This window comes from Thalassophryne amazonica, chromosome 4, assembly GCF_902500255.1.
Source record: "Thalassophryne amazonica chromosome 4, fThaAma1.1, whole genome shotgun sequence".
Classification (NCBI taxonomy): Eukaryota; Metazoa; Chordata; class Actinopteri; order Batrachoidiformes; family Batrachoididae; genus Thalassophryne; species Thalassophryne amazonica.
In genome coordinates this window covers 23,971,832-23,985,874 of record NC_047106.1, presented here as the reverse complement: position 1 = coordinate 23,985,874, position 14,043 = coordinate 23,971,832, and the positions used below count along the sequence as shown (strand labels likewise).

General features: G+C 40.7%; 1 protein-coding gene across 1 annotated transcript in view; it reads right to left on the bottom strand.

The window, feature by feature from the left end:
- Positions 1–3,893: 3,893 nt before the first annotated feature.
- strn4 (striatin, calmodulin binding protein 4) overlaps positions 3,894–14,043 on the bottom strand; it is a 60,988-nt gene continuing 50,838 nt past the window's right edge. The window contains 1 exon segment of the mRNA XM_034168726.1: positions 3,894–4,046. Within this exon segment, the coding sequence (XP_034024617.1) occupies positions 3,894–4,046 (153 nt within the window).

Genomic DNA, 14,043 nt, shown 5'->3' with positions numbered 1-14,043 from the left:
TCTGATAAGACTGAAATGATGGTTCTTGGTCCAGCAAGACATCGGCATCAATTTGATCAGCTAGCGCTTAGCCTAGGTTCATGTGTTATACATCATACTGACAAAGTGAGGAACCTTGGGGTAATTTTTGATCCTACGTTGTCCTTTGACCTCCACATTAGGGACATTACAAGGACTGCTTTCTTTCATCTAAGAAATATAGCAAAGATTCATTCTATCCTGTCTATGGCTGATGCTGAGACTCCGATTCATGCTTTTGTTTCTTCTAGATTGGACTATTGTAATGCTTTGTTTTCTGGTTTACCACAGTCCAGCATCAGGGGTCTTCAACTGGTTCAAAATGCTGCTGCCAGACTTCTGACACGAAGCAGAAGGTTTGACCATATTACACCGGTTCTGGCATCCCTTCACTGGCTTCCGGTCTCTGAGATCAGATTTTAAAGTATTACTATTGGCCTATAAAATTGTTCACGGGCTGGCACCCTCCTATCTGGCCGGCCTGGTTGAGTCCTATGTACCGGCTAGGGCTCTGCGTTCACAGGGTGCAGGACTATTGTATGTCCTGAGGATGAAGAAAAAGTCAGCGGGTTACAGACCTTTCTATCACCGCGCCCCAGGTCTGTGGAATGATCTGCCTGCGCTGATACGACAGTCGGACTCTGTGGAGACTTTTAAAGCCAGGCTGAAGACACATTTGTTCTCCCTGTTTTATCATTAGTATTTTATATGACTGTGTGTCTTTTTTTTATTCGTTTATTTTATTTTACCTTTTTATGGTAATTTTTTTTTTATTGTGTTTTAATCTTATTTAATTTTATTCTGCTTTTAAATGTTTGTGAAACGCCTCGAGGCGATTACTCGTGATTTGGCGCTATATAAATTAATAAAATTATTATTATTTGCCATGAAGCTCAAAATTGAGCTCAGTTCACCCCGTTTCCACTGATGAAGCTTGAGATGTTTTTACAGCTTAACTGGAGTCCACCTGGAGTAAATTCAGTTGATTGGACATGATTTGGACTGGCACATACCTGTATACATATAAGGTCCTGCAGTTGACAGTCAGAGCACAAACCAAGTATGAAGTCAAAGGAATTGTCTGCAGACCTCTGAGACAGGATTATCTCAAGACACAAATCTGGGGAAGGGGACAGAAACATTTCTGCTGCTTTGAAGGTCCCAATGAGCACAGTGGCCTCCATCATTCATAAATGGAAGAAGTTTGGATTGACCAGGACTCTTCCTAGAGCTGGCCGCATGTCTAAACTGAGCGATTGGGGGAGAAGGACCTTAATTAAGGAGATGACCAAGAATCCAATGGTCATTCTGTCAGAGCTCCAGCATTCCTCTGTGTAGAGAGGAGAACCTTCCAGAAGGACAACCATCTCTGCAGCAATCCACCAATCAGGCCTGTATAGTAGAGTGGCCAGACAGAAGCCACTCCTTAGTAAAAGGCACATGGCAGCCCACCTGGAGTTTACCAAAAGGCACCTGAAGGACTCTCAGACCAGGAGAAAAAAAAAATTCTCTAGTCTGATGAGACAAAGATTGAACTCTTTGGTGTGAATGCCAGGCATCATGTTTGGAGGAAACCAAGTACCATCCCTACAGTGAAGCATGGTGGTGGCAGCATCATGCTGTGAGGATGTTTTTCACTGGCAGGAACTGGGAGACTAGTCAAGATTGAGGGAAAGATGAATGCAGCAATGTACAGAGACATCCTAGATGAAAACCTGCTCCAGAGCGCTCTTGACCTCACACTGGGGTGACGGTTCATCTTTCAGCAGGACAATGACCCCAAGCACACAGTCAAGACAACTCTGTGAATGTCCTTGAGTGGCCCAGCCAGAGCTCAGAATTGAATCTGATTGAACATCTCTGGAGAGATCTGAAAATGTCTGTGCATCGACACCCCCATCCAACCTGATGGACCTTGAGAGGTGCTGCAAAGAGGAATGAGCCAAACTGCCCAAAGATAGATGCACTAAGCTTGTGGCATCATATTCAAGAAGACTTGTTGCTGTAATTGCTGCTAAAGGTGAATCAACAAAGTACTGAGCAAAGGATGTGAATACTTATGTACATGTGACAAGTTTTTTAGTTTTAATAAATTTGCAAAATAAAAAAATCATGTTGCCATTATGGGGTGTTGTGGCCAGAATTTTGAGGGATAAAATGAATTTACTACATTTTGGAACAAGACTATAACACAAAATGTGGAAAACGTGAAGCACTGTGAATACTTTCCCCATGCACTGCATCATTGGTTTGACGCATTCAATTCTGCTTTAAATCTGACTTTTTTGTATTATACACACGCCATTTTATTAGGTACACCTGTTCAATTGATTAACACAAATGCCTAATCAGTCAATCACATGGCAGCAACTCAATGCATTTAGACACCTAGATGTGGTGAAGATAACTTTCTGAAGTTCAAACCAAGCATCAGAATGGGGGAGAAAAGGGATTTAAGTGACTTGAACATGTCATGGCTATTTGAACGTGGCATGGCTGTTGGTGTCAGATGGGCTGGTCTGAATATTTCAGAAACTGCTGATCTACTGGGATTTTCATGCACAACCATCTCTAAGGTTTACAGAGAATGGTATGAAAAAAGGAGAAGCTATCCAGTGAGCGGCAGTTGTGTGGACGGAAATGATGTCAGAGGTCAGAGAATGAGCAGACTGGATGAATGGGCGATTGTGCGACGCTACTATGTCAATATAGACCAACAACACTCAGGACGGTTTCCAACAGCTTGTTGAATCTATGCCATGAACAACTCAGGCAGTTCTGAAGGCAAAAGGAGGTCCAACTCAGTACTACCAAGATGTACCTAAGAAAGTAGCCGGTGTGTATACATACTGTAGATAGCTCATTCGGCTACCTTTTTTGTGTTTGCTCAGGGTTGACACAGGGGATCAGGTATGGATCTACATGTTGGGAGGTCTTATGCCAGATGCACTTATTAATGCAACTCCACATTACATGGAGAATGGGCACAGGTGGTCTTGAACTGAGAACCTTCTGCTTTGAAACAAAATGCACTAGCCACTTGGACACTACGCTGTAAAATGACTGAAACTGTACTTAGACTAAATGTGAGATAAAATAGTTTCAACTGCCTTAAAAATCAGTCATTAACACCACTTCAACTATATTGTATAGTGCTGTAAATTAGATATTATTACATTCTGTATGAGTTTGAAATAGCGGTATAGCAACAGTAAAATAATTCAAACTATTTAAATATGAAACATTTCGGTCAGAATTATTCTAACTGGTTTAAATTGCTTTTAGGCCACTTCAAGCATATTCTAAAGTGCTTTAAACCAGATATTAACCGAGGTAAACCAGTCACAACTGGTTAATCGTAGAGCAGAAAGGAATCACCACATCTGCAAAATGACATTAAAATTGTGGCACCATCTTAAAATCACTGATAAATGTGTTTGTCAGCACACTGATCATTTCCACACAAACAAAAGAACTGACAAAGTGGAAAGTAAAGCTGTTTTTTTTTTTTTTTTTTAAACGCTCGAGCTGAACATTCCCCAATCCCAAATTCTAGATCACACACATGCCCTGGAGTCTTTGTAACATAGTGATTCCCGGTGCAAAGATGGTCAGGCGACACCGACAAGCAAACTGAACGAGAGAGACCTTGGGCGCTGCATTTGCACAGTACATGTGCATTGTTGCGCGTTTCCTTTGTGGAACTAAATAAATATGGGTGGCTGTATTTCAAGCACACAATCACACCAGGAGCTTTGTAATAACTGTGAGAAGAACAGAAGACTGTAGTGTAGAAAAGTGTTACTTGAAAACAGGGCAGCTGGGACTTTAAAGTAAAAAAAAAAAAAAAACAAAAAAAAAACAGATGATTAGTATTACAAGAAGTCACTGAGGCATCGTAGAACGGTGAGGGATGGAAGGCAGGTGGCGTCCTTTGGTAATGGCCCAGCCAGTGGAATGCAGGACGCACACGTGCACACAGCTGAACTCTTTCGTTTCTTTTGGCCCAGTTGTGGTTGAAGGATTCTCTACAGGGAGAAAAATGTATTAGAGTGCAGCAACTACTAACACTTAAATGCTTTAAAGACTCAATCCGAAATAAATTTAACACCTTTTAACAATTTTTAAAGTTTTGCAACTTGATCAAAATTGTGCTACATTTCTAAACTAGGCTTTTCTAACAACTCCTAAAACAGGAGTTTAGAAAATTTAAAAATAAAATGTTAACAGACTACAATGATTTGGATTTGACCTTGATTAAAGATGTAATTAATTTCATTTTAAAACCGTTAGTTCACATTTTCAATTTATCATTAATCACAGGTACGTTCCAAACAGTATGAAGATTGCCAAGGTCATACCGCTGTTTAAATCTGGTGATAAGCATCATTTCACCAACTATAGACCAGTATCTTTATTACCACATTTTTCAAAAATTTTAGAAAAACTGTATTGCAATAGACTGGATAAATTTATCGATAAACATAGATTACTACATGATAGGCAAAACAGATCCACAGCACTTGCTTTAATGGATTCTATTGAAGAAATAACACATTGCATTGATGAAAAGAAAATAATCGCAGGGCTGTTTTTGGATATAAAAAAAAGCATTTGATACTATAAATCATGATATACTATTGGGTAAGTTAGAGAGGTATGGGATAAGGGGGGTGGCATTACAATGGGTAAGGAACTACTTAGGAAATAGTAAACAGTTTGTGAAGCTAACTTGTGGTGGAGGGTGGACTTTTTTCTGGTTCCGGAGCACAGCGGTGTTCTGCTGTATCTGTTAGCTGTTTGAACTGAGCTGTTTGAGTTCTTTGAATTAACAGTCTTTTTCAAGACTTTTTTACTTTTTTTTACTTTTTCACCGTGCTCCAACGCCTAAAGAAGACCTCTAACGGTCGAAGCATCGCGACGGAGCTCTTTTATCAGCTAACCTTCATCAGCGTTGGCAAGCTAACTAGCTTGCTAACGCTTTCGTTTTTATTTTTATTTTATTTTTTAGCACTGTTGTCGTGCTGCTCCACAGCCTGCCTAGTGGATTTTTATTTTATTTTAGCACTGTTGTCGTGCGTTACCTGTGCTGCTCCACAGCCTGTCCAGTGGATTTTTATTTTATTTTTTAGCACTGTTGTCGTGCGTTACCTGTGCTGCTCCACAGCCTGTCCAGTGGATTTTTATTTTATTTTTTAGCACTGTTGTCGTGCGTTACCTGTGCTGCTCCACAGCCTGTCCAGTGGATTTTTATTTTATTTTTTAGCACTGTTGTCGTGCGTTGCCTGTGCTGCTCCACAGCCTGTTCAGTGGATTTTTATTTTATTTTTAGCACTGTTGTCGTGCGTTACCTGTGCTGCTCCACAGCCTGTCCAGTGGATTTTTATTTTATTTTTTACCACTGTTGTCGTGCGTTACCTGTGCTGTTCCACAGCCTGTCCAGTGGATTTTTATTTTATTTTTTACCACTGTTGTCGTGCGTTACCTGTGCTGCTCCACAGCCTGTCCAGTGGATTTTTATTTTATTTTTAGCACTGTTGTCGTGTGTTACCTGTGCTGCTCCACAGCCTGTTCAGTGGATTTTTATTTTATTTTTTACCACTGTTGTCGTGCGTTACCTGTGCTGTTCCACAGCCTGTCCAGTGGATTTTTATTTTATTTTTTACCACTGTTGTCGTGCGTTACCTGTGCTGCTCCACAGCCTGTTCAGTGGATTTTTGTTTTGTTTTTTGGCACTGTTGTCGTGTGTTACCTGCGCTGCTCCGCAGCCTGTTCAGTGGATTTTTGTTTTGTTTTTTGGCACTGTTGTCGTGTGTTACCTGTGCTGCTCCGCAGCCTGTTCAGTGGATTTTTGTTTTGTTTTTTGGCACTGTTGTCGTGTGTTACCTGTGCTGCTCCGCAGCCTGTTCAGTGGATTTTTGTTTTGTTTTTTACCACTGTTGTCGTGTGTTACCTGTGCTGCTCCGCAGCCTGTTCAGTGGATTTTTGTTTTGTTTTTTACCACTGTTGTCGTGTGTTACCTGTGCTGCTCCGCAGCCTGTCTAGTGGATTTTGTTTTGTTTTTTACCACTGTTGTCGTGTGTTACCTGTGCTGCTCCGCAGCCCTGTCTAGTGGATTTTTATTTTATTTTTTACCACTGTTGTCGTGTGTTACCTGTGCTGCTCCGCAGCCTGTCCAGTGGATTTTTATTTTATTTTTTACCACTGTTGTCGTGCGTTACCTGTGCTGCTCCACAGCCTGTCCAGTGGATTTTTATTTTATTTTTTACCACTGTTGTCGTGCGTTACCTGTGCTGTTCCACAGCCTGTCCAGTTGATTTTGTTTTGTTTGTTTGGCACTGTTGTCGTGTGTAACCTGCGCTGCTCCACAGCCTGTTCAGTGGATTTTTGTTTTGTTTTTTGGCACTGTTGTCGGTGTGTATTACCTGTGCTGCTCCGCAGCCTGTCTAGTGGATTTTTATTTTATTTTTTACCACTGTTGTCGTGTGTTACCTGTGCTGCTCCGCAGCCTGTCCAGTGGATTTTTATTTTATTTTTTACCACTGTTGTCGTGTGTTACCTGTGCTGCTCCGCAGCCTGTCCAGTGGATTTTTATTTTATTTTTTAGCACTGTTGTCGTGCGTTACCTGTGCTGCTCCACAGCCTGTCCAGTGGATTTTTATTTTATTTTTTAGCACTGTTGTCGTGCGTTACCTGTGCTGCTCCACAGCCTGTCTAGTGTCGGATTCCCTGTTTGGGAATCCGCTAGCTTAGCGTAGCTACTAGCTCTTAGCCGTTTTAGCATGGCGGCTTCTCCTGTCTCTCCCGTACTTTTCTGCTCTGGGTGTGAAATGTTTAGTTATTCCTCGGCCTCTTTTAGCAGTAACGGTACATGTAATAAGTGCAGCTTATTCGTAGCTTTGGAGGCCAGGCTGGGCGAATTGGAGGCTCGGCTCCGCACCGTGGAAAATTCTACAGCTAGCCAGGCCCCTGTAGTCGGTGCGGACCAAGGTAGCTTAGCCGCCGTTAGTTCCCCCCTGGCAGACCCCGTGCAGTCGGGAAGGCAGGCTGACTGGGTGACTGTGAGGAGGAAGCGTAGCCCTAAACAGAAGCCCCGTGTACACCGTCAACCCGTTCACATCTCTAACCGTTTTTCCCCACTCGACGATACACTCGCCGAGGATCAAACTCTGGTTATTGGGGACTCTGTTTTGAAAAATGTGAAGTTAGCGACACCAGCAACCATTGTCAATTGTCTTCCGGGGGCCAGAGCAGGCGACATCGAAGGACATTTGAAATTGCTGGCTAAGGCTAAGCGTAAATTTGGTAAGACTGTAATTCACGTCGGCAGTAATGACACTCGGTTACGCCAATCGGAGGTCACTAAAATTAACATTGAATCGGTGTGTAACTTTGCAAAAACAATGTCGGACTCTGTTGTTTTCTCTGGGCCCCTCCCCAATCAGACCGGGAGTGACATGTTTAGCCGCATGTTCTCCTTGAATTGCTGGCTGTCTGAGTGGTGTCCAAAAAATGAGGTGGGCTTCATTGATAATTGGCAAAGCTTCTGGGGAAAACCTGGTCTTGTTAGGAGAGACGGCATCCATCCCACTTTAGAGGGAGCAGCTCTCATTTCTAGAAATCTGGCCAATTTTTTGGGATCCTCCAAACTGTGACTGTCTAGCGTTGGGACCAGGAGGCAGAGCTGTGGTCTTATACACCTCTCTGCAGCTTCTCTCCCCCTGCCATCCCCCTATTACCCCATCCCCGTAGAGACGGTGCCTGCTCCCAGACCACCAATAACTAGCAAAAATCTATTTAAGCATAAAAATTCAAAAAGAAAAAATAATATAGCACCTTCAATTGCACCACAGACTAAAACAGTTAAATGTGGTCTATTAAACATTAGGTCTCTTTCTTCTAAGTCCCTGTTGGTAAATGATATAATAATTGATCAACGTATTGATTTATTCTGCCTAACAGAAACTTGGTTACAGCAGGATGAATATGTTAGTTTAAATGAGTCAACACCCCCGAGTCACACTAACTGTCAGAATGCTCGTAGCACGGGCCGGGGCGGAGGATTAGCAGCAATCTTCCATTCCAGCTTATTAATTAATCAAAAACCTAGACAGAGCTTTAATTCATTTGAAAGCTTGTCTCTTAGTCTTGTCCATCCAAATTGGAAGTCCCAAAAACCAGTTTTATTTGTTATTATCTATCGTCCACCTGGTCGTTACTGTGAGTTTCTCTGTGAATTTTCAGACCTTTTGTCTGACTTAGTGCTTAGCTCAGATAAGATAATTATAGTGGGCGATTTTAACATCCACACAGATGCTGAGAATGACAGCCTCAACACTGCATTTAATCTATTATTAGACTCTATCGGCTTTGCTCAAAAAGTAAATGAGTCCACCCACCACTTTAATCATATTTTAGATCTTGTTCTGACTTATGGTATGGAAATAGAAGACTTAACAGTATTCCCTGAAAACTCCCTTTTGTCTGATCATTTTTTAATAACATTTACATTTACCCTGATGGACTACCCTGCAGTGGGGAATAAGTTTCATTACACTAGAAGTCTTTCAGAAAGCGCTGTAACTAGGTTTAAGGATATGATTCCTTCTTTATGTTCTCTAATGTCATATACCAACACAGAGCAGAGTAGCTACCTAAACTCTGTAAGGGAGTTAGAGTATCTTGTCAATAGTTTTACATCCTCATTGAAGACAACTTTGGATGCTGTAGCTCTTCTGAAAAAGAGAGCTTTAAATCAGAAGTGTCTGACTCCGTGGTATAACTCACAAACTCGTAGCTTAAAGCAGATAACCCATAAGTTGGAGAGGAAATGGCGTCTCACTAATTTAGAAGATCTTCACTTAGCCTGGAAAAAGAGTTTGTTGCTCTATAAGAAAGCCCTTCGTGAAGCTAGGACATCTTTCTACTCATCACTAATTGAAGAAAATAAGAACAACCCCAGGTTTCTTTTCAGCACTGTAGCCAGGCTGACAAAGAGTCAGAGCTCTATTGAGCTGAGTATTCCATTAACTTTAACTAGTAATGACTTCATGACTTTCTTTGCTAACAAAATTTGACTATTAGAGAAAAAATTACTCATAACCATCCCAAAGATGTATCGTTATCTTTGGCTGCTTTCAGTGATGCCGGTATTTGGTTAGACTCTTTCTCTCCGATTGTTCTGTCTGAGTTATTTTCATTAGTTACTTCATCCAAACCATCAACATGCTTATTAGACCCCATTCCTGCCAGGCTGCTCAAGGAAGTCCTACCATTATTTAATGCTTCAATCTTAAATATGATCAATCTATCTTTGTTAGTTGGTTATGTACCACAGGCCTTTAAGGTGGCAGTAATTAAACCATTACTTAAAAAGCCATCACTTGACCCAGCTATCTTAGCTAATTATAGGCCAATCTCCAACCTTCCTTTTCTCTCAAAGATTCTTGAGAGGGTAGTTGTAAAACAGCTAACTGATCACCTGCAGAGGAATGGTCTATTTGAAGAGTTTCAGTCAGGTTTTAGAATTCATCATAGTACAGAAACAGCATTAGTGAAGGTTACAAATGATCTTCTTATGGCTTCGGACAGTGGACTTATCTCTGTGCTTGTTCTGTTGGACCTCAGTGCTGCTTTTGATACTGTTGACCATAAAATTTTATTACAGAGATTAGAGCATGTCATAGGTATTAAAGGCATTGCGCTGCGGTGGTTTGAATCATATTTGTCTAATAGATTACAGTTTGTTCATGTAAATGGGGAATCTTCTTCACAGACTAAAGTTAATTATGGAGTTCCACAAGGTTCTGTGCTAGGACCAATTTTATTCACTTTATACATGCTTCCCTTGGGCAGTATTATTAGACGGTATTGCTTAAATTTTTATTGTTACGCAGATGATACCCAGCTTTATCTATCCATGAAGCCAGAGGATACGCACCAATTAGCTAAACTGCAGGATTGTCTTACAGACATAAAGACATGGATGACCTCTAATTTCCTGCTTTTAAACTCAGATAAAACTGAAGTTATTGTACTTGGCCCCACAAATCTTAGAAGCATGGTGTCTAACCAGATCGTTACTCTGGATGGCATTTTCCTGATCTCTAGTAATACTGTGAGAAATCTTGGAGTTATTTTTGATCAGGATATGTCATTCAAAGCGCATATTAAATAAATATGTAGGACTGCCTTTTTGCATTTACGCAATATCTCTAAAATCAGAAAGGTCTTGTCTCAGAGTGATGCTGAAAAACTAATTCATGCATTTGTTTCCTCTAGGCTGGACTATTGTAATTCATTATCAGGTTGTCCTAAAAGTTCCCTAAAAAGCCTTCAGTTGGTTCAGAATGCTGCAGCTAGAGTACTGACGGGGACTAGCAGGAGAGAGCATATCTCACCCGTGTTGGCCTCCCTTCATTGGCTTCCTGTTAATGCTAGAATAGAATTTAAAATTCTTCTTCTTACTTATAAGGTTTTGAATAATCAGGTCCCATCTTATCTTAGGGACCTCGTAGTACCATATTACCCCATTAGAGCGCTTCGCTCTCAGACTGCGGGCTTACTTGTAGTTCCTAGGGTTTGTAAGAGTAGAATGGGAGGCAGAGCCTTCAGCTTTCAGGCTCCTCTCTTGTGGAACCAGCTCCCAATTCAGATCAGGGAGACAGATACCCTCTCTACTTTTAAGATTAGGCTTAAAACTTTCCTTTTCGCTAAGGCTTATAGTTAGGGCTGGATCGGGTGACCCTGGACCATCCCTTGGTTATGTTGCTTTAGACGTAGACTGTGTTTCATAATTATTGTATGGCCTTGCCTTGCAATGTGGAGCGCCTTGGGGCAACTGTTTGTTGTGATTTGGCGCTATACAAGAAAAAAGTTGATTGATTGATTGATTGAAGCTGGATGATTTCTGTTCTGTGTGTGTGGACATGGTGTGCAGTATCGGGCCCCAAGTTATTTATTTTATATATCAATGAGGTGTAATGTGTCTCATGTTTTCAAAGCAGTCTTATTTGCTGATGACAAATTTGTTGAGTGCAAATCACAACTTAAGAGAGTTAATCAGTCACATTGAGACAGAATTTGGTAAGTTAGGACAGTGGTCTACAGAAAATAAATCATTAAATCTGAAAATTGTACAGAGACAGAAGAGGTCAAACTTAAAATACAAGGTGTTGAAATTGAAAGAGTAAAAGAAAATAAATTTCTTGGAGTCATAATTGTTGAAACTAAATTGGAAGAGTCGTATAAAACATATACAAAATAAAGTCTCAAAAAGTCTGGCAGTTTTATATAAAGCAAGATATATGTTAGATTAAAAAAAATCATTAAAAACCTTATACTGTTCACTAATATTACCATATTTTAATTACTGTGCTGAGGTTTGGGGCAATAACTACAAGACTACTCTAAAACCACTAATCAGTTTGCAAAAGGGCAATAAGAATAATCAGTGATGCTGGATACAGAGACCACACAAATCCATTATTCATTGAAACAAAAATATTAAAAATGCATGATTTAATAGAGTTTCAAACTCTTCAGATATTGTTTAAACAGTTTAAATAAACAACTACCTGTAAATATTCAGAGTCTGTTTATCGAAAGGGGAAATCAATATAATCTGAGAGGTTTGTTTTTAAATTCCAAAATTTCATACATTAAAAAGATTTTGTGTTTCTGTGAGTGGAGAAAAACATGGAATAAACTGAATCAAGAACTTAAACAATGCCAAACAATCAGTTTGAAAAAAAATTAAAAGAAAATTTTTTTCCAAGTATGTTACCGAAGACTTTTAAAGGTTCACAGCTGAAACTTTGAAGCAGCTTTTGAAGAAAGCTGAAAGATGTTTGTCATTTAAGGACAGATTTGTAAAGAGGGGTGGGGTTATAAAAGTGGTTCACTTCTTCCCACTCCTATTCAGACATGCATTTTTTTTTTGTTGATATTCTTTATTTTTTCTGTATTGTTTTATATTGGAAAAATATGGTGAATGTGATGTGATGTTTTGATGACAGAGCCAACGTTCAATGTTTGTGTCTGTCTGAATAAAAATACATTCATTCAAAAAAAACAAAAACAAAAAAAACATTAGGGAACAAATCGTTCATCATTCGTTTGTGGTTTTGAACACCACATCATGCTATAAATTTGTTGTGTAGCAGTGACTAAAGTATTTTCCAAACTATGTTTAAATAGTTTGGGAGGTACTGTGACATATTCTGAAGAAACTCATGTAAGAAAAAAAGGTGTAAGGTGTAAAAAGGTGTAACATACAGAACACAAATGTAATTGGTTCAATATGTTTTCAGTAGAGTGGAAACAAACAAAACACAAAGATATTTATGTTCTTGAAGCTAACGCACACTCGGACTGGTAATCTGTGATTTTGGGCATTTGCCCGGTGGGCCGCTGCACGTTTATACATGCGTGGGCTGGCCCTCCCAAGTTCACACCGGCCCCGTTCTCTACTTTGTAACTGCGAGTAGGTAGTGACGACTCAAAAAAACGTTATTGAGGTTTAACTTTTACTATTAATTGATAGGGAGGTACGTGCAGTTTATATACCCTTTACTTGTAGTAAACATCTTTGTGACAGTTGGAATATGGTGTAATTTTCTTTTTCTTTTTTAAAACTGTAAAATCCTTGCAACAAACTAAATTATAATTATTACTTTGTTTAAGCAAAACTACAATGTTCCTCTTGTATTTGGCGGATTTATGTCCGAAGATTTTGCAAAAAATGTGTTGCGGTGCATGGGGGTATGCATCTAAAGGCTGTCGTTTTCCGTCTGATGTGCAGTGTTGCCAGATTGGGCAGTTTCCCAATTGGGCTGTTTAGGATGGCCGTCTGCGGGTAAAAAAATGTTTTTCTGTAGATTTATGGCCATAGAGATCAATAGAGTTTTGTTCAAATTGGGCGAGATTTAGTGCATCCAGGTGATTTTTGAGCATTTTTTGGGCTGGAAATCATCAGTCAGTCACATCTGGCAACCCTGCTGATGTGATGAGTGGCGCAGGTCCATGGGAACACGGATGCATGTCGCGCATATATTTTCACTAGATAAATCATGTAAAGAGGTGGCAAAAAAGAGGAAGGGGGGAGCGGAGAAGATTTGGGACAAAAAGCAGAAAGCTCTACAAGCTGAGGCTTCTGGGTGTTTTAAAATACATATACATCTAGTGCATCTTATACATCTAGTGCGTATATCCAAGATGGCGCCACATGAAGGCGCCCTGGTATTCTGGTGCTCCCTGTTTTGTCTGTTTTTGTGCGTAAATCGTGTGTCATCGTGCTCCTACACCCGCGAGGAGCTTCTAAACTTCAGATCATCAACACCCACGGACATTACGGCAGTTTTTTTTAGTGCCTCCAGCTGAACTGGTTCACTTTTTGGCCAAAAGAGTGAGATGCCGGCGGAGAGGAAAACGAGCTGGAGCTCTCGTGCGCCTCAGACGAAGGGCATGCGCATGCCCCTACCTGGATATTTCTCTCCAACGTCCGCTCACTCCACAACAAGATGGATGAGCTGGCACTGCTGATGAAGAAGAATAGAGATTCTCCTCATCTTGTGTACTGTGCTTCACGGAGACGTGGTTAAATGTACAGACACCGGATGCGCGCTCCAACTAGAGGGATTCCAACTCCTCCACGCAGACAGAGACCGAGCACTCTCCGGTGGAAAAACAAGAGGTGGAGGACTCTGCTTCTATATCACAACGCCTGGTGCTCCGATGTGACTGATCTCCCAACACTGCTGTCCCTCTCTGGAATAGCTCCTCATAAACTGCAGACCGGTCTACTCTCCACGTGAGTTTAACTCTTTAATACTTTGCTCTGTGTATATTCCACCGAGCGCAGCGCTCACGGATCAGATTATGAGCGTGGAGAGAGACTTTCCGGACTCTCTTGTTATAATTCTCGGTGATTTTAACAAAGGGAATCTCAGTCAGGAATTACCAAAATACAGTTTGTTAAATGCCCGACCAGAGAAGGGAACACGTTAGATCATTGTTAGACGACAG